Source organism: Cyprinus carpio, chromosome B20 (genome assembly GCF_018340385.1).
Source record: "Cyprinus carpio isolate SPL01 chromosome B20, ASM1834038v1, whole genome shotgun sequence".
Taxonomy (NCBI): Eukaryota; Metazoa; Chordata; class Actinopteri; order Cypriniformes; family Cyprinidae; genus Cyprinus; species Cyprinus carpio.
The window spans coordinates 28,541,178-28,566,291 of NC_056616.1; the positions used below are offsets into that span (position 1 = coordinate 28,541,178).

The window sequence follows — 25,114 nt, forward strand, 5'->3', positions numbered from 1 at the left end:
AGTTGGTTGTTGGGGGGTCTAAGGTTAAAATGGGTCTTTCAAACACCCTCTTCCTGTCTCTTTCACAGTATGCAGTCTGGTTGGTGCTGTGGGTCGCCTGGAACGTCTTCATCATCTGTTTCTATTTGGAAGTGGGTGACCTTTCAAAGGTAACATCTGATTTCATACTTCTTTTGCAGTGTAATCCCTTAGCTTGGCTATACAGTAAGTGTTTTCTGTTTATGTCCAAGCTTTTAAAGAGTGGCGTTTTAATAAATATGTTGCAGATCATCAACTTGCATTACTAGTAAGGTCAGGAAAAGCATTTATTGGTTCTTTTGTCAGTGTTTTAGTGTCACAGCTGGGTCTAAAATCCTATTTAGAGCTGGAAGCAGTGCTCAGACGGAGAGTTTTAAAGCTATTAGAGCCTGTCTTCTTGGTTTGCCTAGTCTTCCAACATGTGACTAATCAATTAGTGAGACTGATATGTACTATATTCTTCTAGTTTTAACATTTTAGGTGCTTGCATATGTGCTATGATTTTTCATTGTAAAATCCTCTCATACACATTCAGATTGACATCTTTGGCCATCTCGTGCTGTTTATTGCTTGCATTTTTAAGATGGCATCAACTATAAGAAATTAATCTTGAGACCCCTACATTCTCTTCCATTCTGTTGCATCCGTCTAACTGTTTTTAAGGGCAAAATAGTGTTGTAACTTTGCAACCATATAGCAACTCACAACAACTTAAGGCTGGAATACACTACACGACTTTTAAAATTAACAGATTTTAAAACACTACACATCAGACACTAAATGACTGAGGATGACACATTACCAGACTTTAAAGTCGTTCCGATCTCAACAAACTCATGCAGAAATGTGTGAACAATGTGTGTTCCAAAATCATCTGAAAATATCAAACATCTTTAATATTCTCAGACTGGATGGAATCAAAGTCTGAAGCTAAAAAAATCGGATACACCAACCATCACTAACTAACTTATTCACAAAAAAATGGAAAAAATCAAATATGCAGACTGCCCCCATATATATATATATATATATATATATATATGTGTTTTAGAAGATCTTAGCAACCACATATGTAGCAGCGCAATGAAAACCTCTAAAAACACCCAAACCATATCATAGATACACAATAGAAACCATTCAGAACATCAGCAGCGCGCAGTGGCAACCACTCAGAACACCTTAGCAACCACATATGTGGCAATGCAATAACAACCATTCACAACACCCCAGCAACCACATAGAAACACAATAACAACCACTCAGAACACCCCAGCAACTGAATAGAAAAAATAATAACAACCATACAGAACACCCCAGCAACTGCATAGCAACACAATGACAACCAATCAGAACACCCCAGCACCCGCATAGCAACGCAATGACAACCAATCAGAACTCTCTAGCAACAACATAGCAATGGATTAACAGCCACTCTGAACACCTAAGCAACCAGATGTTACAACGCAATGACAACCACTGAGAAAACCCTAGTGACTACCAAAGACTATAGAATACCCAAGACGTGTCACTTGAATGAATGGGGAAAAAATGCAACACTCAATATGGCCTCTCAATCGCAGGAAGCCCCGCCTTCTGAATGAAAGTGCCAATTGCTAATCGGTAAAGTCGGCACATCACTGCAGCTGTCGTTAGATGTCTCGGTTGCTATAGAAACAGTCAGCATTCTGAGACGTGTGCTTAGGACTGCGCATGCGCACTGGCTGCTCTAGCCCAAAAAAATAGGCTTTTTATAACGCTATTTGAGCAAAAGAAACAACAGAAAAAAAGAAACAACAAAATACAGAAAAATAAAACTACTTTACTTTAGCAGTACTGGCCACGAGTAGGCTACTAAGGAGAGATCACACATCGGCTGCTCAAAAAAATGTGTCAGTGAGACGAATAGTTCGCGAGCGCAATCCTGTGACAGGCGGTAAATAGTGCAGAGCGTGAAGGAGAGATGTGAGGCCCGAACAAAACTGTTCAAGGTCTCCACTAATTTGTGCTTGTAGTAATTTAATGTGTATATATTTTGAAAGCATTGAATCACTATAGAAATCGATGATTCACGATTCAAAAATCCATGTTTCAAGATCGATGCATATGCATCGTCAGGGTTTGTAATCAATGCATCGAGAAAACGAGTGAATCGTTACACCCCTAGTTGCTGCTCAGCCACTATCTTAGCTGTGAGTTTTACACAGGAAAACACCACTCACTTTTTCCCCCAAAACTGCAAACATCTAGTTCTTGCATATAAGATATTTTTCTCTCCCCTCTATCTTCCCATCTTTGCTTCTTTCATTTCAGCTAATAATTTATTAAATAGTCCATCTTCTGCTCATGTGTGTAGAAATAGCGAGCAAATATGTAATTAAAAATGTAAATACTGTACCCAATTAAGTGGCAAACCAGCCATGAAACTTGATTACTAGATCCATGGAGCACTTTATATGTATTACATTTTTATCCCAATTCCACATCAACAGACGAGACTCCAACTTTCATTCTGATTTCAGTTTAGTGTCCATCCAGGGCTTTCAGGCCACTGGTCATGTGACAGCAGGCCAAAGATTATCACTGCCCTAGTCAGTATACAAAGCATATGTGTACTCTTAAATGGCTTTGTGTATTTGATTACATCATTGGTCATAAGATTTGTGAAGCATTGCAGGGCAAGTGGGCTGAGGTTTCTATAAGGTGGACAGAAGTGATGTAGTGTATCACTGATAAAAAAAAACGCAGAGGCAAAAATCAACACTCCTTTCCTCGGGCTCAGATCTGTAATGGAGATTGATTCTTTAATCTTTAAATCACCTAGCAGTCAATCTGGTCTTCTGGTTGATACGTCATTAATGTGCAATCTTACCAAGCATCTCAGATGACAGAATGAACATTTCACTTTAGATCTGTTGGTACAGTGTCAAAGATGTCAGGTGGATCGCCGGCTTCAGCTATCATTTCTCTGTTATAGGCTCTCACGCCATCAGGTTCTAATGTGTCAAACGTCAAGGTTTTTATATTAGCGAAGCCATGGCTTACAAGATCAGGATAGCAAAGAGGGTTATATTATGTTGGATTCCTTGTTGTATGCCTCAGTTTCTTTTTTGATTTCATTTTTGGACTTTTTGATGATGAGAGTATGAGAGCATCACCTTGTGCATGGTATCTGCATCTTGAGTCCTAGTTTAGAAAACATTCCCACGGTAAAGAATGTTAATAGGGATTAGAAAAAGGAAGGTAAAGAAAAGGGGGGAAAGGCTTCATTTTAAAACAAAAATAGACAGTGAGAGAAATGTGAGTGAGGATTTATCAAAAGAATTCTGGTGGAATACTTTGTGGGATATTGTTTATTAAATCCAATGACCATATCGCAAGTCCATTGTCTGTTGAGAGAATAGAATAGAATAGAATAGAATAGAATAGAATAGAATAGAATAGAATAGAAAATAGATAGAACCTCTAATGAAAGTGAATGATTAAAAATATAGCAAATACTGACTCTCATGGGAGACTCCCATTACAATAGATTCCAAAAGAGATCTTGCAAAGCGAACACTGAAATTTCCCTCATCTTTCTACTGTTTTGTGAACATTAACTTGTTGCTTCATTTAAAGGGATACTTCACCTAAAAATTAAACTCCTGTCATCATTAACTCACACTTGTGTCATTCCAAAGGTTAGAATTTAGTATATTTAATTTTAGTTTTATTTTAGTATTATTTATATTATAGTATTTACTAATATTTTGAATCGTTTTATTTTTTTATTTTTATTTATTTTTTTAATTCAGGTTTTAGTCAATTTTGTTCTTTGTTATTTTAAATATTTCTACTTAGCTTTCATGCCTCACCAAAAATGTTTAATTCTTTCATTATTTATTCACTTCTTGTGTCATTCCCAATTTGTTAGAATTTAGTGTATTTAATATAATTTTAGTATTATTTATGTTTTTGAATTCTTTCATTTTTATATTTTTGGTTTTTATTTTAATTTTTGTTTAATGATTTTGATATGTTTGCTTTTGTTGTTTTAGTTTTTTATTTATTTATATGTAATTATATCTTATTTTTTTCATTTAGGAAACATTTTTCTTTTTCTTTTTTTGTTTAGTTAAAGATTTTCATGTAATATTTATTTCAGATTTATTTCAATTAAAAAAAACAACATTGAACCCTCTTGACTTCCGTCGAACGGACAAATTTAAGTTCTTCAATATATATATATATATATATATTTTTTTTGTGATCTTTCGAAGGTAAAGAATTTTCATTTTTGGGTAAACTATCCCCTTAAAACTATTTATAGTGATCAGATTCGTTTCAGTGCTCGCGTTCACAGAACAAGCCTCGAAATGCCACCCATAAAGTGAAGCCCGGTTGATGTGGTGCAGCTTCGGTGCTGTTGGTCCGCTGGATTGGCAGTCCTGATGTGTGCTTCTGAAGCTCGCCATCAGAGGGGCTGGCAGCCTGTCACAGCTACAGCTTTGTGGGAAAAATTGAGAGCCTCCACAACCCTCTTGAGAGCCTCTCCGTGAGTCTTCATTGCCTCTTCGTTTTTTAACTGGAGAATTCGCACAGCTTCACATCCCACAAGGGATCTTGTCAGTCATTGTCAGCTGGAGAAGAAAGTCACTTCGGTCTCCTTGATGTCTTTACGGTCTCTTTCTGAATAGAGAGAACTTGAAGAGGCAAACAAATGGAGTTCGTGGATCTGCCTCACAGAATCTGCTCCCTAAGTCATCAACACGGCTTTAATTAGTTAGAGAAGTTATAGGATATTATTTAGCATAATTTATTTCCTTATGACAGTGCAGCTCATGATTTATTAATGTGCATGTAATGTGTTTAACCAGGGGAGAATCCGCTGAGACCCGCAGAGGCAATTAGATTTAGATCACACAGAAACAAATGAAGATAAATACAAGAGACAGTTCCCAGTCTCTCATTTTTTTAGGTCACACAGGACTCATATAATTCAAGTTACTTATATCAGTAGGACGTAAAGGTGCAGGAATAGACATGTTAGATCTGTCGCAAAACCTAGTGAGCTGCCTACAGTGACAGCATTTTAAGACATCATAGAGCACGACATGAAAACTGTTCCAAAAGTTACCTAAACTAATTGTGCTGCTTAAAAATTCTAGGGCATTGCATTTTAATGCAATCCCAGAATGTCTTTTTATAAGCTCTGTGGGGCATAAAAAATCCAAGATGGCAGCTGAAATTATAATAAATAATAAAAAAAACTAATGATAAATAAATTAAATCTAATTTAAAAACACTGTTTTACCTGATAATGTGTGCTATGTATTTTTCTGCATGATATAGTATTGTGTTCTGCTTTGTGTCTTTACAGGCCGATTGTTAGTTTAGCAACATGCTAATTAGCATGTTCTCATGCTAATGCTAGAATCAGAAGACTCTAGAATCAGATTAGAATCAGTTGTGTTTCCTGTAAGGAGTGCAATTTGTGTGCCCAAAGAAGTTGCTATTTTTTTTTTTTTTTTAAGAGAGCAGGTCATGGTATTTTAAAGCATCCTAATATTGTGTTGGAGTTCCCTACAACAGGTTTAAAAGCATCTATGGTCAGAAAACATTGTAATTTTCTCAGAATATACATTTTATATTAGAGTCATTTGCCAATGATTTCGAAACTATTTGTTCCAGGCAAACCCCTCCCTTCCATAAGCCTAATCTGCTCTGATCGGTCAGCTGGCCAAGCCTGCTGTGATTTTCACAGAGAGGAGTCCTTGAGCCAGTTAGCCAGCGCTACCATTGACAAAGCACCTTTACATAAAACAGTAATATAGTGCTCCAATCCATTTTTATTACAATAACATAAAACACAAAAACACTTATGCAAGCCAATTGTGCCCACAGCTAAAGTTTAGCTGCTAAACTGTGAACACTTAAAACAATAATGGTGGAACTGATGAAACAATACAGTTCATAAACCAAAATATGTCTACTGTAATGTTTGAAGAACAACAGACAAAAGACGCTCTGTCTTAACTTTTAATCAGAACGCAGAACAGCTGTATCCCAGGAGCACCCAATAGTATCGAGCCTAACACTCACTCATCTCTCCCGCATTAACCCTATAACTGCAATTTTACTATGATTATAAAGTTTGTGCGCTACACTACGTTCTTTATTATTAAACAAAGTAATTAGAACAACTTCAGTCTACATTAATCAACACATTCTTAGGTTCACAGCGAATTATCAGAACTACTTCAGTAAGACAGTAATATCGTGCTTTACCTTCAAACCTAAAGCTGCACTAGGTATACATCACATATTAGCTCAAAAACTTGATATTTTGAGCACTCAATTGAAAATGTACACATAACGTATCAATCTTACTTACAGGTTGTGGTTCAGAGAGCTTGTTAGTCCAAATTAAGAAGGAAGATTAGAAGCCAACGAAGATAAAAGCCAAGATTAGAGAAGCAGTCCTTGGTTAAAATGACATGCACACAACAAAAGGTTCGAATTGTATTTCTGTGGTCTCCTTGAACACGGCGTCTTCTTAACATCATGTAAACACACTAAAAGCGGAATTGTTTGTGGGCAGGTCAGAGTGTTTGTATTTCGTGGGCAAATGTGTTACCCAGTGATGTATACCGGAAACAGGCAAAAGATTTGAAAATATAACAACTCGTTGCGGCGATTCAGAACCGACTCTCACTTTTGAGAGACAATATCTTTATTTATCATGCTCTTTTTTGATTAACAACTTTGAAGACTGTTTTCATTTAAGGATAGCTATGTTATAAACTGCAAAAGAGATATTTTTCAAAAACCCATATGACCTGCTCTTTAAGGGCTGCATGATAAATAGCATGCGATTGTTATGTGCATCTTGTCAGTAACTCTGTTTCTGTAATCAGTATTAAATCTCCATCATGTGCTTTAAGATGAAGCAGCATTTACTACACAGAGCCTTAGTTCACTGACAAGCTACGCAAAAACAAACACAGGCGATATTATGAAATTGTGTTGTGATAATGAAAGTTGTTTGCATAGCTTGTCAGTGAACTACGGCTCTATGTAGTAAATTCTGCTCCATTTGAAAGCACATGAAAATACCACATTTAATAACATGTTTTTACTCCAAACTCACGTCATAACGTCAGTTGAGTGTTTGAAATAAATCCTTCTGTGAGATGATGTGGCTTCTTACACAGAATAAGGCACGAAACATATTTCATAGTATTCTAAGCAGTGATAAAGGCTATGTTAATTAGTATTGCATTATTATTTTTTTATTATAATGAAATTTATAATAATAGTTATTATAAGAACTCAGATAAATCATATATTGTCGTAGTCCTGTTTTTATTAGTCATGTTGAATCAATGAAAGCATGAGAGCGCCCTCTGGCCTTCATATGGAGATTTACTACTGATCACAGAACCGTGCTTCACTGACAGATGTGCATAACAATCAAAGCTTTTGCCTAATATCGATTTTGATATCATTGCGATTTATCATGACTTATCGTGCAGCCCTATTTTAATTTTCATTTTTTATGAAGTTTAGAGTTTAGATTTTTAAAGTGCGTTTTTATTTTTTTATTTTTTTTGCTTTTACTTTTCTTTAAATTTTTTACTTTTACTTTTATTTATACTGTTACAAAAGATTTCAATTTCAAATAAATGCTATTACAGTATTTTGAACATCTATTCATCAAATAATGCAAAAAAAAGTTTGAGTTTCTTGATTTCTTGATTCTTAAAGGATTATGTGACACTAACTGTTGTAGTTTGTCAAAATTCAGCTTTCTTATCACAGAAATACATTTTAAAATATATTAAAATTGTAGAGTATTTTTAGTACTAGTATTTTTTTATCAAATAAATGCATTCTCTGTGAGCATAAGATACTAAATTTCAAAACCATTTAAAAATATCAATGCAATATTGCATCAAACTTTTGAATGATAGTGTGGTGTTATGGAATAGATGAAGTGCAGTGGGAAAATTGCTTTATATAATTTCCAAAAATGACTGACATTTGAGGTAGTTGGCCCAATATATATGTGCAAGCATTACCTGTTTATTCACATATTTTTATAAATCTAAATGTGAATATTCAAGAAGTTATTGTCTGTCACAAACCCCCTCTCTATCTCCAACCCCACATGTGCATGTTTGGAATGGGATTTGGGAGCCATTATTGAGGATAGTGGTGCTGAGTAAAAGTGACAGCAGAGATTTTGAGGAGGTGGCCAATGTAAATAGCACCGCAGCCTCCATCCAGTCCACTAGTTTATAAGCAAACACAGAAAGTCTGGCAAAAGACGGGAGTTGCCTATTGCACCTCGCTTTGCAATCTCAAAGATGCTCCCATCCCCACTGCCTCATCCCTGAGGGTAGATTGCACACTTTCCTTGCTGCTTTATATCGAGTTTAGTAAGCTCTGTTGTATGAGCTACCTGCGTTCATATTGTCTGTTTTTAAGAAACATGAAGCCTACTGCTAGAAAATTTTAGGAATAAAGCTAAAAAAATATTAGTGATTAGTTCTAATCTTAAAACAAAGCAATTTCAAAAATGTTTCTCAAAACCTGAACTTAAATTTATGTTATTTAAATATAAAGTATATTATTGTGATTTTTTTTGAAGTTGAAAATTGAAGTTTTTTTTGTTTGTTTATATATATGTATGTAAAAATATATATACATAAAATTTCCATTAAAAAAATAAAACAATAAAAAAAAACCGAAAAAAATGTTTAATGGGTTTTTCACTAAAATAAATGTTTCTTGAGCAGCAAATCAACATCAGAATTGTTCTTGCAGGATCATGTGACTCTGAATACTGGGTAATGGCTGCTAAAAATTAAGTTTTGCCAGCACAGGAATAAATTACATTTTGAAGTGTACTGAAATAGAAAACCATTTGTTTAAAATTGTAATAATATTTCACAATATTATGGTTTTTACTTTTATTTTTGATTAAAACAAATGCAGCCTTATTATTAAGCATAAGAGACTCAAAAAGTGAGAGCATAGGAATGATAAAAATGTTTAAAAATTAGTATTGGTTTTCCCGTCAGACCCAGCCATTAGTGTGTGATAGTCCACACTGGACACAATTATTCTCTAAACCTTCCCAGAACAAATTCCTAAAACTTTTAAGATGTTTGCCTTGTAGCATGAATTTTTATTTATTATATTGATATTTCACAGTTGCTGTGGAGCTGGTGATATTACTGTCGAAATAACAGCAACTTAATCCATAGAACTATGTTGCCCTGGGTTTATTCCCCCCTCCCCTTACAAGGAAGGCGGCTTAAAATGCCCGGCCCTGTCAACACGCTCCAAGTCCTCATATTCAGTAAAATGTTGGAAGTTTGAAAAACTGTCGGGGTAAAAGTGATAAGGTGATTTATAGTCAGTTTCACTGGGAGCTGGTGGGGAAAAGCTGGGGCTGTCAGCTCTAGCTCCTCAAAACAAATGACTTCGAGCCCATACACTGGCTCAGTAAGGCTATCATTCCCCATCAGGACTCATCACTGCCACTTGGCCATGGAAAGAGGAGATGCTTGGGAAGGTTTTTGGGGCACAGGTGAGTCAGTGCTACACCTGTGCCGGGCTGCCCGCTCTAATGCGGCTCTTTGGCTGACAGTAAAGCTCATAGAGATAACTGTTTGTCTCTCAGAATGCAGCAGTGTAACCGCAACACACATTTTTCCTAATAAGATAACAAAATTACATGGTCTTTGGGTTTGACAGTAGCGACTTTATTTGTTTCTGGATTTTCAAGCGGAAAACAACAAGCTTGTTTGAATGAGAATTAGGAAGTTGTTTGAGGTGTTTTTCCATGAATATAAGTCCTTAATAGCAATAAATTGTTTAGAGGAGCAAGATTATAGCTAAGGTTTGAGTTATACAGTAGTCAACATTTGAAGTGGATCAAAAAAGCTCATCAAATTTGTCCTAAGACAGCACATCTTGGTTTTAGGTTTAAGGACAACTTTGATGATGTCTTCAAATGTTGAGCAGTGTATATTTTTAATAATATATATTATATATATTAGTGCTGGGCAACGATTAAAATTTTTAATCACGATTATGTGTGTGTGTGTGTATATATATATATATATATATATATATATATATATATATATATATATATATATACATACATACAGTGGCCTCCATAAGTATTGGGACAGTAATGACAAAATTGCTTTGTTTGCTGTGTAGTCAAGACATCTGAAAATATGATAAACAGATAAATATGAGACAAAACTACAGAATGTCACATATTATTATTAGCTGTTTCCACACATACATGTTTTACCAAATAAAAAGCACAGCACTTTTAGAGTTCATCCCACTTATGCTCACCAGGGCTGCATTTATTTGATAAAAATATAGTAAAAACATTAATATTGTGAAATATTACAATTTTAAATAACTGTTTTCTATTTTAATATATTTAAAAATGTAATTAAGTACTTGTGATAGCAAAGCAGCCAATAGTCCAGTATTCCATGTCAAAATAGTGTCAAAACGACTTGATATTTTTGTGAAAACCATTGATACTTTTTTCAGGATTCTTTGATAACCAGAAAGCTAAAAATAACAGCATTTATTGATTGATTGATTGATTTATATTAAAATATTTTAATATATAAAAGTGTGCTAAATACCCTACTAAAGCAGTTTGAACCCTGTTGTTCTCTGGCTCAAATTCCAGCCTTGGAAAACTTTATTATTATTTTTTTATTATTATTCATTTATTTTATGTATGTGTAAATTTACAAAAACATCATTAAATAGCACATGAAATGATTTGACAGGTGGTTTTCTCTTTGATGTATTTCTTTCTTTCATTGATGTGAAATAGGAAAATATAAGGTTTTATGCAATCTTTGTACCACGCCCGGTTTCACAACCAAATCACTGAGGGTGCTTCTGAAAATTGTGAGGGTGCTCACAAATAATATTAATCCTAATTTTCAACTGTATGAAAATAGTATCACCAAGTAGGTCTTAATTTCAACAATGTGCAATCTAATATAATAGAATATGTCCATCACTTTGCAAAAAAAAAAAAAAAAAAATGCCACACACTTAGGTTAGACTACTGTAGGCACATTTAGACTGCACGTTTTGCTGCGTGATAGCAAGATATGTGAGTAAAATTCCCCTCCCCGTATGATTTTTTTCTTCTTTTATATACCATATAGTTTAGCAATATCACACCAAGAGTGCTGGTTTTCCCCCAAATATGCAAATGTAATGATTTTATACTGCGTTTGAATAAACAAGAAGATAATATTAAGTAACTTGCAGACACAATAGGCTCTCTAAGCTAAATTACCACTAAATTGGACAAAAATGCCCCTGCACAAACAAATGAAATCTATTATGTCTGTTGCTAACAAAGTGTAAATTAATAAAGTGTTCATTTTAGGCGCTTTTACAGTGTTGCGCATTATAACCAATCCCACATGATTCTGTTGAGCTTAGGAATGCAGTAGCCAATCAGAGGCGTTCAGATGAGTCTGAAAACTGAAACTCATCAGATTTATTAAATGTGCGCGCGTTCTCTGACTGAATTCTGTGAATTCTCTCATTATAAACAACAAAGCGCAGATGTACATACAATGTACGTAAGGGATTCATTTCGCAGTGTAGACAGCTTTTTTTTTTTTGTGTGAGTGCAATAGATCAAAGTTAGTGATAATGTAATTTCTGTTTGAATAACCGTGGGAAGGAACTGTTATCAATTTCTAATGTTTTAATTAAATGTTAATCACATTAAATACAAATTTAATCCCATTAAACATATTTTACATGACACCCATGTGTGGTTCTTGACTAAAAAGACAGGTTTATGATGTTTGTATTTAATAGATTTGTCTGCTTTTAGCCTTACCCTGGAGTTGGTTCACCCTCTGTCTATGCATGAAAGCATGATGAAAATAATCTCATAATTTGAAAGATCGTGTTTATGCATCAATTTTGCAAATTTGTGTATGTGTGTGCAGCTGTCTGTGTGTTTATTGATGGTGAAAATTAATACGTTATTAATAATTTTATCTATTATATAATATATATTTATCTTACATAAATATTAGATCATTCACTATTTTTGATTTGACAATCAAAAATCTTAAAAAACATATCTTAAACACAGCACAAGCCTGATTTCATGAGCTGTATGTGAGGCGGCCTTTTACACCATGTTCACACATACTCCGTTTGCAGTGCGTATGCAGTCCATGTGTGGTACGTGAGCGGTACAGAAGCAGCACTGATTGTGTCTGCAACTGATTTATCCATTATTTTGATTTCCTTTAAACCTAGCCAAAAAGCCATAGCCTATGTTTTGACTGTGAAACACAGTAGACTTTCATGATGTGTATTTATGGTATAATCGTTACATTTTCGTGTCAATCCATGTTCATATTTACCAGAAACAATGTGCTGTTACTTTAATTCAGCGCTTGCAGCGCAGCAAAAATAGACTTGGTGCGGAAACGATTTCTGCACTGCCGCAGATGCACTGCTCCTGGAATGCACTGCCGGACCACAATTGTGTGCAGTGGGAACGTTTTAATCCGTTAACATGAGCGTGGAAAAAATATGCACTGCATACACACTGCAAACGGAGTAATGTGAAACTGGCATTATATGTGTGTGTGCTTCGAGTGTGCATGAGCGTACGGGCTCCAGGAGAGCGCGCGAGCGCTGAATGGTTAAACACTGGCAAGAATTAAATAGAAATGTAATTTATAAATTTTAGTGATGATGCAACACTGCTTCGATTGTGCAAGTGACAATTCCTGTGTCAACTGTGCAGCATGCAGCTCGCATATAGTGCAGACACGATTTGATTTGAAGCCATTTGCGCATTTTGAGAGAGAAATAGAGAGCGTGCTGTGATTCACTCCTGTTTGTGAAATTATGTCTTACAGAAAGTTTTCAAATTACTTTATAAGTTATTTATTGAAGAAATATTAATTGTACCTCACCTTCAGCATTATAATTATTTCACCTGCACTGGACAGATACTCAGACAGTTCCGCTGCATGTCATGCCATGACCGGTAGCCGATCAATCGGAGCACCCCTGCTTATTTCAGATCAACATGGAGCTCTAAGGGCTTTCAGTGTTATTAAAAATGACAATGAAATTTCCCCTTTCAGTGTGCCATTAAGATCAGAGTGACACTAATGTGCCATTCAGACATTCACTACATGCATGTGCAGGAGGTCTTACCTCTGTGTCTGAGAAGAGGGACTCCATTTTCCACACTGTCAGTTCATTTGTTGTGACTACATTTAGATCCGGCTTCACTTGCACACCGGGCCACCGTTCATGCGACACAGTACTCGTCCTAATCAACGTGCTTTTGAGAGCCCAACTGTTTTCATTGTTTGCTTCAGTACTCCAAGTTTAGTTCATCATTACATCCATTCATCGTTTGACAGTGATCTTGAGGGAAAGTCTGTTCATTAACGATTCTTTACGGTGGTTTTGGGAGCTACTGCCATCAATCACGTCTCGGCAGGGGGCCTTGGTTTGGGTCCCATTGCGCTCTTTGTGAAGTAAGCGTGTCATCCTCAATGTCACTCAGCGCAAAACAAACAAACACGCACAAACTCTGAAAAACCCACGGATCTCCTCAGAGCAGAGAATATGCACCCTTTATTCACCCACACAGACAATCAGATGCTGTGTTTCAGCAGGGTTGAGTCATAAGTGATAATATTCAATGCACTATTGGCAGTTTGGGAATACCTGAACTATGAAATGAGCATAGAAATGACTACTAAACTGATGCATATTATCATATATATAGTTTTGTTGTGTTTTATGTGCACATACGTTGTAGTGGTTTGAAGCCATGAGAGATCTAAACACATTTAGGCGAATGCTACAATTTATTTCTTTAATCAGCTTTTTGTGTGTGTGCATGTGTGTGTGTTTGTGTGTTTGTGTGTGTTTTAGTAAATATATCTGTGCTGGTGCACCCATTAAGCTTGTTTACTAGCTTAACCAGCACATATAACATTTTAAAAATATTTTGCAAGTAAAAATATGAGCCATGATGAAAACAACATTCCCAGGGGTATGATTCATCACATCTGATTATAGTGAAATTTTTCTGATTCTTGATAAATAAAAAGATCAAAAGAACAGCATTTGATTGAAATAGTGTTTTTTTAGCATCCTTGCTGATTTACAGTTTTAATTCATTTAAAATTTTAAGCTGCAGTCCGTAACATTTTTTGATTAAATATTATCAGAAATCAATATTTGACCAAGTACATAACCAGCCAGTGTTTGAAATTATCGCCTTAGTTAAGCGCGATTCACAACGGTTAGCTTATAATAATGTTTTCTAATTTAAGTGGTACAGGTAGGTTTTCGGGGGAAATTCAAGCATGCCGCTGTGTCATTACGTCACGTCTGTAAATGTAAAGAAGTTGTCCCGGCTACTAGGCTATCGCATGTGAGGATCCTGCAGTTGGCGGATCGTTTAAAGCCTTTTCTTAAAGCAGCTAGAATAATTATGATGTGTATTTTAATGTAATTTTAATGTTTTATGTATTTTAAAGACAACCAGTTCGAAGGGAGCATAATTTGCTTTTTGGGTTAAAAGAATTTCTTAATATGAAATACTAATGGTCTGACAATTAGAGATTAGACTGTATAAAAATGAAAATCTACACACTAATACACACTATAGGCAATGCTGATGTTGTTAACATTAATAATTTGAGAATAAAGTATAACAATAATATTAGTTTGGATGGTTTGATGTGATACGAGCTAACTGATCTTTAGATTAAATCACCATTGGTAGTGCGATATATTGTAATGCTTTTTTCCTCAGTTGGTCAGAACAATCGTGGCAGACTAGTTACTTATGTGTTCAGATGAGAATATATGGTAAAAATTCTTATTTGGGTCATATATTCCAAGATGTAGAATCTGTGATTGCAAAGTATAGGATTCAGACCAGTGCGGTGACTGACTGACTGCCACACATACTCTTCAAAACATTAGATTAATCCGCGCTGGAGCCATGCTGGCGCACAGCCCACACAAGGAAGATAATTCCGCAAACAGCTGCAATTGCAGGTTTTCAAACAGAGATGGTGACAAAGAGGCAAAACTTACGAACAGCAGTTTTAAAATATTTATTAATTAAAAAAAAAAAAAACTTACAGACCCCAAATTTCTGATTGGTAGTGTATTTAAAATAAATGATGGTTTATAAGTTTTACTTCCGAAACCCCAAAAGGTAAAGTTGTTGTAAAATTATACAATGTTAAACTTTTTTTTCTTAAAAAATTTGTATATAGTAACATAGTTAATAAACTAACTGCTTTTTACATTTTTACAGCCATTTTGCATTAAAAGCATTTTTATAGTGCAGCACTAACCAGCATAAACCAGTCTGGAAAGTCAGGCATGCTGAGAAATCTGCCAGCCGTGTTTCATCAATTGAGGAAAGATGGAGTGATTTGTCAGGGCTTGACCAGTAGATGTACGAGGAACCACTTGTCATTTCCCAACATGATTTCAGCCACTCAGAGTGAGATGTGTCAGGAGTGTGAGCCTAAAAACAGGCTCCAAAGGCTCAGGCTGCAATCAAAACCCCAGGCTACCCACCCCTCTCATGGGGAACAGGAAGCTGGGTGGTAAAAAACAGGAAGCTGTATAAATTAGAATCCCAGAGGAGGCAGCGTTTGAACAGAGAGATGTTTCTCCACATGCTGTAATATGACGAAATGTGCGTACAGACAGCAAAAGCAGAAAAATATCACTTTGGCATTGTGTTCTCAATGTTTAAGCATAGAGGAAGTGCAGGCATGTAGTTCGGCCTTCACTGTAGTGTCTCAAAAGCATCAGTGTTTTGTTCGACGTGCAGGCGTATTAGGTGATCTCACAAGAGTGTTTTTTTTTTTCCACACATTTTTCAAAGCGTTATTCTTTTGAAAGTAAAAGTGAGGAAATGACTCTGTTACTGGCTTTCACATCAAGATTGAATGATTCACTCCAACTAGGCGTCTCTTTGTTTCATACAAGACTCACTGATCAACATCCTCTTGTGCCTTAATACATGTTGAATGACCATCACTCAACCTAAGCAGTGAAATGTTAATAGCGAATTAAATACACCCACAAATTCGAACTTTTAAAGAGATGTGTGACTGAATTTGCAATAGGCTACTTAAATAGTTTTCATTCTAATACAAGTATTCAGAATGAGGCTTTTAAAGGAATTGTTGACCTTGTGGATGGATCAAGAAGTGTCATTAAGGTGATCTAATTGAACCTATATTAAATATGTACTGTTTAGGGTGGCTGTATACACACACACACACACACACACACAGTTATGGTATTGTAGTATTTATTAATACTTAAAATTAGCGTATATTTTTATAATTGTAGATAATTTAGTTTCTTTTATTTCTATGTATCTTTAATTTATAATTATTACAGATGTAGTAATTTTAGTGCTTCAACTTAAACTCATTTATTTATCATAAATAACTCTTAAGTTATGTAAGTTTTCAGCTATTTAATTTTATTTCATTTCATCTTTGTTTCATTTACTGAAAATTACTTTTAATAGTTTTATATATCAGTCACAACACTGAGTTGGACACCAAAAGTGATTTTATTACTCATTTTGTTCTTTATTTATGTCATTATTTTTGCAATTGTGTTTAGTGCCACTAGTAACAAAAATGTACTCATTGTATCTTTAATTATCAAAGTTGTCTCAGATATTTCTTCTTATGCTACTTTAGACATTGCAAAAGATTATAGTGCCATAAGATAAGTAATATGATGATTTAGTCATTGCTAAAAATATCTAAGTTCATAATATTATTACATAATAATATTTCAATATCTGATTTTTAATCGCAGACATTGATATCTAGGCAAATCTGAGCACAGGTTTTGTAAAACTCTAGAGGAGACACGTGAGATTACTGCTTTCGCTTCTCAGAAGACAAATCTGAGAAACAACAGTCTTCTCCATAATCCTATTGCTGTCTAGGAGAAACAAACGAGAAATTAAAGGCATCTCATTTGTGATTTGTCTTCCCCGTGTGTAGTGTCTTAGCTGTCAAGTGTGTATTAAACAGATGAATAGTAATCAGCCTTCATTGAAGGTGATTTATATGTGTGCATATGTGAGTGTGTGATCTTTTGGAGGACTGTTTGTGTAAATCTCTCTCTGTCTCTCTCTTTCTTGCTCGTTCACTCTTCTTTTTCTCTGTGCCCCATTACACACGCAGAGCAATTAGTTCATTGACTGTGAAACACCAGGGCTCGTTTTAAAGGTCAAGCTTAATTCGCAATTGCTTGGAATTGCTTTTTCCCTTTCCAGCCAGAAAAATAACTGTAACTAAACCTAAAATCTCAACTATATTTATTTATATAATTATTTATTTATTTTTCTTTAGAAGTAGAAGAAATAGTTCTAATAATCAATTTTCCTTTTTTTCTTTCATTTGGTGCAGAAGGATTCACCAAAGCGCCTCTGGTTGGGGTATTAAAAGACTCGAGTGGTTTATTGGTTTCTGCAGTGTCCACTGAGGAATGTCTTCATTTTCTTGTCATGGAACATTAAAGATATCAGTAGCCTACCTGCTGTGCCTCTCATTTTCTGTGAATCGCTGGAATTTTTCACAGAGCAATTTGTACAGTGCCAAGGAAAGCGTTTGACTGAAGGGCCTTTTCTAAATGGTTTAAACAATATTGTAAATGCATTATGTAGATGTTATATTTTGAAAATTAACCAGAATTAAATGTAGATCAAATAGGACTGAAAAAATAAAACTTACTAACGTCATCATTTAAACCCCTTAGCTACATTTCCAGAAAATGATTGGGCCAGTACTGGACAAAGAAAGAAAGCAGCCAGCCAAGCGGCAAAAAATAATTAAACTCCAACAGCTGTTCATATTTTTGCTATAAATCTGTTGCACAGGCTCTGTCAAACACCTCTGAGCTCTGGAGGCTGAACAGACAGGGAAAAGCTAGAGTTTTTCAGATCAGGCTAATTTAAACATGATTACGCTCATGTGTTTGCTAGGTTTTTTTCAAGAACTGCGTAGAAAAGACTATCAAATAATTTATATTATATTATATTATATTATATTATATTATATTATATTATATTATATTATAAAATATAATATTTATTTGATAGTCTTTTCTACAGTTTTTGAAAAACCCTGCAAACACATTATTTTATTTTATTTTATTTTATTTTATTTTATTTTATTTTATTTTATTTTATTTTATCTGCAGATAATTGGATGAATGAAAGGAACTCTTGGTTATTAGCATTATAAAACAGCAGAAATCCAGCTTTTCTCTGTTTGATCAAGATCATTTTGATGCACCTATCAAGTTTATCAAAGACTCTGCTGTGAAATAGAGATCTATCATGCTAACAATCACAGATCAAACATTCCATTCAGTTCTTCTGTATAAATGCCCAGTATTTCACCAGTGGGTTAGGAAAGTTAACTTGTACTCTTGGATCAAAGTTAAACAGGTGTATAGAAACGAAAAGTTTCCTGATAGCAATGAAGACTAAAACTTTGCATACTACAGATACAAATGAGCAAACCCTCTCAGATCTCGCTCTTTTTGTCGCCTTTGGTGTCTTGTTTTTTATAGTAAAAACTTGTCATCTTCTGTACGTCTCAGTACTGAGTCATTTTCTAAGACCCCCTCATGTTTTTCTTTAGTCAGACACAGTAAGCCTGAAGCGTATACACTCACTAGGACTGTGCCACATGTTCTGGATCTCACACACTGACTGTGTACATGCACAAAAATATTCTGATTTTCCTCAGAATATGGTTATATTCCAGATATATAAACTGCATGATAATGCATGACAATTTCTGATTAATTTACTGATAAATACATAAAAATAACTGGCAAGAGCAAGCATCTCCAGTATTTCCATGAGACAGTAGCAGGTGCAAAATGTTTTAGTTTATTCTAAATATGCTGATTACATGTTTTTATGAATATTCCAGTAGATGTGAATCATATAAACTTTCAAGGTAAGGCTTGAAATTGGAAAATGTGCATGTAAATGTGGTCAGTTGTTCATTTGTTTGTTAAGCTCTGGTATTATTCTCTCCTGTTCATCTGGCTCGGCTTTGTGTCTCAAGAGATTCCAAGAAAGAATAAAGACTTAATGACATTGAGCTCTCCCCCGTTGAGAAGAGTGTCTCTGAACCCCCCTAGATGGCCCACTCTTAGCATATGTTTATAATTTGTCTCTAATAGGCATGTTAAGCTGAAAGGATTCTACTTTTATGTGTTCCAGCTGTTCTTGGGGACTTGCATGGATGAAGGTCATGGAAAAGTATTTGTTAAGGTTTATTTACACCTTATGTTGTGTCAGGAATCATCAGAGGACCATGGAGACAGGTGCATTGTGGGACATGTACTGTAATACTTTTTTATCAGTGTTAAAAAAGAATAGATTAGAATAGATTGGTGGTTAGTCCGAATAAATGATGGGAGACTTTTCATTTTGTATTCAAATATTTATTTAATAGCACATTCTTAATGCAGTTTGCCCTAAGAAAAATAGCTGTGATGTTTAAATAGGCTAGAATCATTTGATTGTTGTCCAACTCACAAGCATCCCCCAAAGTTCAAATGAAACCTCCACCACTGCTAGTATCCCATCATGCAAGTGTTTCAGATTCTTTGTTTAGCTGAGCTACTCATGAATGGCAACTCTGCTGGAGCTGTCTTAGTCTCACACTATTTTTTGGATCTCTTTGTTTTGTTTTCCAGCTCTTTTGATAATGCTTTGTGCTCAGTATAATGGCTATGTTTCTGTCTCCAGTGTTCTCTGTCTTTTTTGAGAGGAGCAACTGCAAAACTGCACCATATTTTTGTGTTTCGTTCTGGTTCTCTTAGTTTAGATGATGCAATTGAATTTCAGGCCTGTTTCTTTCTCTCTGTATCCTTTAGCTCTCCTTTTTTAACCTTCCCTCCATTTATTTATGTGGTTCAAACACTGCAATCTTGTACAACTACCTTTTTTCTCCCTCTATCTATACTCATTTTTCCTTTGGATGATTCCACTGGCCTGGAACAGTGGATATTCAGTCTTTGCTCGGTCCAGAATAGAAACAGGGCGCCCTGACTCCCCAGAGGGCACCTTACCAGGTGAGGTCATGGAGATGGCAGCAGTTAAAGATCACCCATCTGGGACCCAGCAGCTGTAGCTTGCTTGACATTTACTGTGAACCCAGTGCATATGTCTTGCTGTCCACTAGTGCCCTTGGTAGAAATCACACTGATGAGCAAATCTAGTCATTAGCCAGAGCTCTCCCATATGTTTATGTACCCTTTGTTTGATGAAAACACAGACTGGACTACCTAAACTGCTCACAAAAACCTGTCTAAAGTGGCTTGCTTGTCTAAGCTGATCCCCGTTCACATGGATTTGCAAAAAAAGTCTAAAAGCACTGTTTTATGCATGCCAGGCCAGTAGTTGGTGATTTCACATTGTAAAGAAACACTATGCGTCTGCGCACATACGCATGCACTTGATGTCACAGTTTCTCAAATTTTTTGAATTTGTGAAAACAAATGTGTGTGTGTGTGTGTGTGTATATATATATATATATATATATATATATATATATATATATATATATACCACAAATTCAAAGGTTTGCGGTTAATACAGTACAATAAAAAAAAATTACTCTTATTTAGTAAGGATGCACTTTAAAAATTATCTTCTTTTGAACTTCATCAAAAAAAAAAAAAAAAATCATGATTTCCACAAAAACATTAAGCAGCACAAGTTTTTCAAACACTGATTATAATAAAAAAAAATGTTTTTGAGTATCAAATTAGGGCCAGTTTTACTAAACAGGGCAAATTATTGTGAGAGTACAATTCCAAAACAGCTCCGATGGGCGTGGAAATTTCTGCGGGTGATTTACTAACAACGCACAAATTAAAGAACACAGATGCAACATCTCATTTACATATTGACCAACGCTATATCCCAAGCGCAGCGCAAATTAGCATTGTCGCAAATGAAGAATAAAGAAATAAAGAAGCCTGAGTAACATTGAAAAGAACCAGAGGCCAAAAAAGGGTTGCAAGAAGTTTTGATAGACCTGGTATTTCGTGACTCCTAGTTGAGAGTTCCAAGTCATCTTTTATTTCCTGAAGCAAATTAAAAATAACATGGCTTAGAAAACTATATGTTCTTCTGGCATTCAAAATGAATTAATACTGTACGTGTGGAAAAAATCCTCACCCTCCTACCACGGTGCCTCCTCCTAGAAACAACAATTGCTGCCATTTCAAGTGCAAAATAACTATGTCCATGCCTTTTCAGCGCTGATTCATCACTGTGCGTCTTTAGTAAAACCTGACTGTTTAACACCATACCATTTTAACTATCCAATCTCAGTTGTTAGTGAAAATTACACTAAAATGTTGCAATGACAAAATATTGCACTAAATTAAAAGATCAAATGTTACAAATAAGTAACAGTACTGATGTTGTAATACTGGTAGCACTAATATACAAATTTGATGGTATGTTTTACAAAAAAGTAACAAATTTGAAATACGTTGATGGTTGTATTTTATTATCTCAGTATTCCTATTCATGTTGTATAAGGTTTTTTTGTGCATAATAGTCACCATAGAATGTGATTAAAGAATTTAAAATAGCCGGGATGATATACTGTATATAACAATTTTTATGACTGCAGAAATATGTTAATTCAGTATGCACATTATCCCACCGGTCACAATTGTGACCATCCATAAAACATAAAATTTTACACACTTTTCCAAATTAAATTGATTATTTCAAAGTGTTAATAATGACACATCATTTGGACAATAACAACTTGCCCATTTTAAATAAGTTAAGACATTTTGAAATTTAAGATGATCCAAATTGCACAGATATTTTTTTTGTTTGTTTGTTTGTTTGTTTTTTTTCAGCATGGTTAATCCAAGTTTCTGCTGCACATGGTATCCAACAAAACACCAGTTAACTTAAGCTGTGTACAGTAAATACTCAATCATGGTGCCTACAGCTTCAAGAGGAGAGATCAGATGTTCAGAGTTAAACAATATACAGCTGCAAGTAAATTGATGACTGCAGAATAGACACATCTCAGCTTATAGACTCTCTTTCACTAGTGAGGTACTGCTATGTATGTTTGTTTTGGGGTTAACCCGAATCTCAGCAAACAGCACAGGCTCCCTTTGTCCCACTCAACACTGCAGTTTGCCTTCTTCCGCATGGCATTTTGTGTAAATGAGAAGAGCACCATGGGAAATGGACATGCCACCCATTAGCATAATATCCTCATTGTGTGTGCATGTGGTGGGCCATGTGCCTCATCTGTGCATCTCCTGCGTTCATATCAAGGGTGGAAAATAACAATAATCCCCAAGGAGTTTAATACCTTGAGGTGAGAGAGAGAGAGAGAGAGAGTATGCGAATGTGGATGGTTGGGGGCTTAATTCTAGAGCAAGCTGTGCGTAAATGTATGGAAATTATCCAAGACTCTTTGTTAGACCACCTACACTTTACATTTAACCAAATCTTATCACAGTTTTTGGAGTGAAATTAAGCCAGTGCTCCAAAAAATAAATAACATTGAGTTGCCTGTAATGCTTGATCAAGTAACTGAGAGACACGCTGCTGTCTGTGCCAATTTTTGACTTGCCTGAGAGGCAGTTTAGCAAAACCTGGTCTGTTCTCCAGGGGGTTCAAAGCCATTATTTTGCAATCATCATTGTTATACAGTTAAATTTGGTTTGAACATCAAATTGGGACTCCATGTTCCCTGAGGCGGTATCATCAGGACGTCATTTTAGCACCTCACTTTTTGTATTTGCTTAATATGTCCTTAGAGGTGTGATTAACAGTTTTTTTTTTTCTACTAGCAGTGGCTCAGCAATTGAGCTGATTACAAATGAATATAAGATGGCCATTAGTGGGTTAATCAAAAATACTGTGCTTTTGGTATAATTTTATTCAGACCAAGACTATTTGACAGTACAGTTAAATTAGCTATCTTAAATCACTTTTGTCTAGCAACATCCCCACACCATTGAGATTGAAAATCGCTGCATATTAATATATTGCTTCACAGGGAGTGGAGAAGGAAAAATAAAATGTTTTAATGTTTTTTTTCCCCCTAAATGTGAATAAATTAAACTATAAATGGATAAATATATATATATATATATATATATATATATATATATATATATATATATATATATATATATATATATATATATATATATATATATATATATACATATATATACACACACATACATATATATATACACATACATATACACACACACATACATATATATATACATACATACAGTATATATACACACACACACACACATATATATATATACACATATATATATATATATATATATATACATATATATTTATCCATTTATAGTTTAATTAAATGTGAATAAATTAAACTATAAATGGATAAATATATATATATATATATATATATATATATATATATATATATATATATACACTACTGTTAAAAAGATTTTTTATAGAAATTAATTTACTAAGTAATTATAATTATTTATCAATTTTATTGCATGTAGTATGTATATCATAATGCAAAATGATTAATATATAAGCTTTTTTATCAAAGCTGTCTTCGAACTATTTTCATTGATATATTTGATTAATTGTAATTAATCAGCATCTCATGTAATTCATTTTAAAGAAACGTATAAACACTTCTACAGTGTAAAGAACATTCTTATCCATCCATATTCATCAAATATTAAGTTTTTTTTTTTTTTAAATAAATGTCCACTTGTCCAGTCATTAATCTGTCCTAATACCATTTTCTTTGTTTCATCATTGTCCAGTTGAGTCTATTAAGAAGCTGCTCTCCTCACCTCTCATTTTAGCTGTGCAGACAAGACAAGTCATGTGATCCCTCCTCGTTCAAGCCGAACGCCCAAATGCCCCCCAACCCCCCGTCACATCCCCTCTGTGACAGCTCCTCTCCTGGGGCTGGGACATGTGCTCTAGTCTTCTCATTCATTATCTTTGCACTCTTCCACCAGTCCGCACCAGAATGCCAATTGCACAAAGGAGTGATTGATTACCTTTGTCGTAGCAATAGCGTGGACTCAGATGACTTACGTGCTCACTATGTCGTCGGGTTATGGATGGTTGGCCTTTATTCTGAATATGAAATCTGTTGATTTTGCGATCGGCCACATTAGATGTGAAAGTTAGATGTATTCTAGGCACAGCCACTCTGTTATGGATTTCATGGAAATCAATGAGAGACTTGGCAGCCTGAAATTTTCATGAGAACCAGTGGTAAAATTAGCGCTTTTTTCCTTAAACTGACTTTGACAGCACAAAAAATGTGTTGCTATCGGGCTGGCAAGTGGATTTCAATCTGTGGAATTAAACCTGTAATGGCGTTACAATTAGACATTCATTTGCTCCGTGTGAGATGGATATCACTTATTCAAAGATTGTTATATAAATTTAGTAAACTACACTACATAAAATCTGATAGTGCCGTGCATTTTTTCTACATCTTTACAGTCTTGTCTTGGTGATGAGGTAATGTTTTATAAAGGAAGTCTGACAATATTAATCATAACCTCAATTTGACACTTAGCTTGTGCATCGGTTTCAAACATGGACTATGTTTCAATGAGTACATTTATATGATTATATTAGATAACATTAGTTAACTACATTAGACAAACAAAACTACTGTAGCAATGAAAAATACGACTAAAGCATTTGTTAATCATAGATAATGTTAACTGCAACATTTAGCCTGCTAATACATTATTAAATCTAAAGTTATATCTGCTAACATTATTTAATGGAAGTGAGTTAACATTGACTATTAACAGTTAATAAACTTTAACTAAGATTAACAAATACTTTAACAAATACATTGCTCATTGTTAGTTATTGCAGTAACTAATATTGTCTAATGAGACCTTATTGTAATGTGTTGCTGTTTATTCCATCATA

General features: G+C 34.8%; 1 protein-coding gene across 1 annotated transcript in view; it reads left to right on the forward strand.

Annotated features, from left to right (window-relative positions):
* Positions 1 to 25,114, forward strand: part of LOC109113605 (sodium/potassium-transporting ATPase subunit beta-1-interacting protein 2) — a 143,864-nt gene that overhangs the window by 50,847 nt on the left and 67,903 nt on the right. Inside the window, exon 3 of the mRNA XM_042746356.1 lies at positions 69 to 149. Within this exon, the coding sequence (XP_042602290.1) occupies positions 69 to 149 (81 nt within the window). The remainder of the gene's footprint in view (positions 1 to 68; positions 150 to 25,114) is intronic.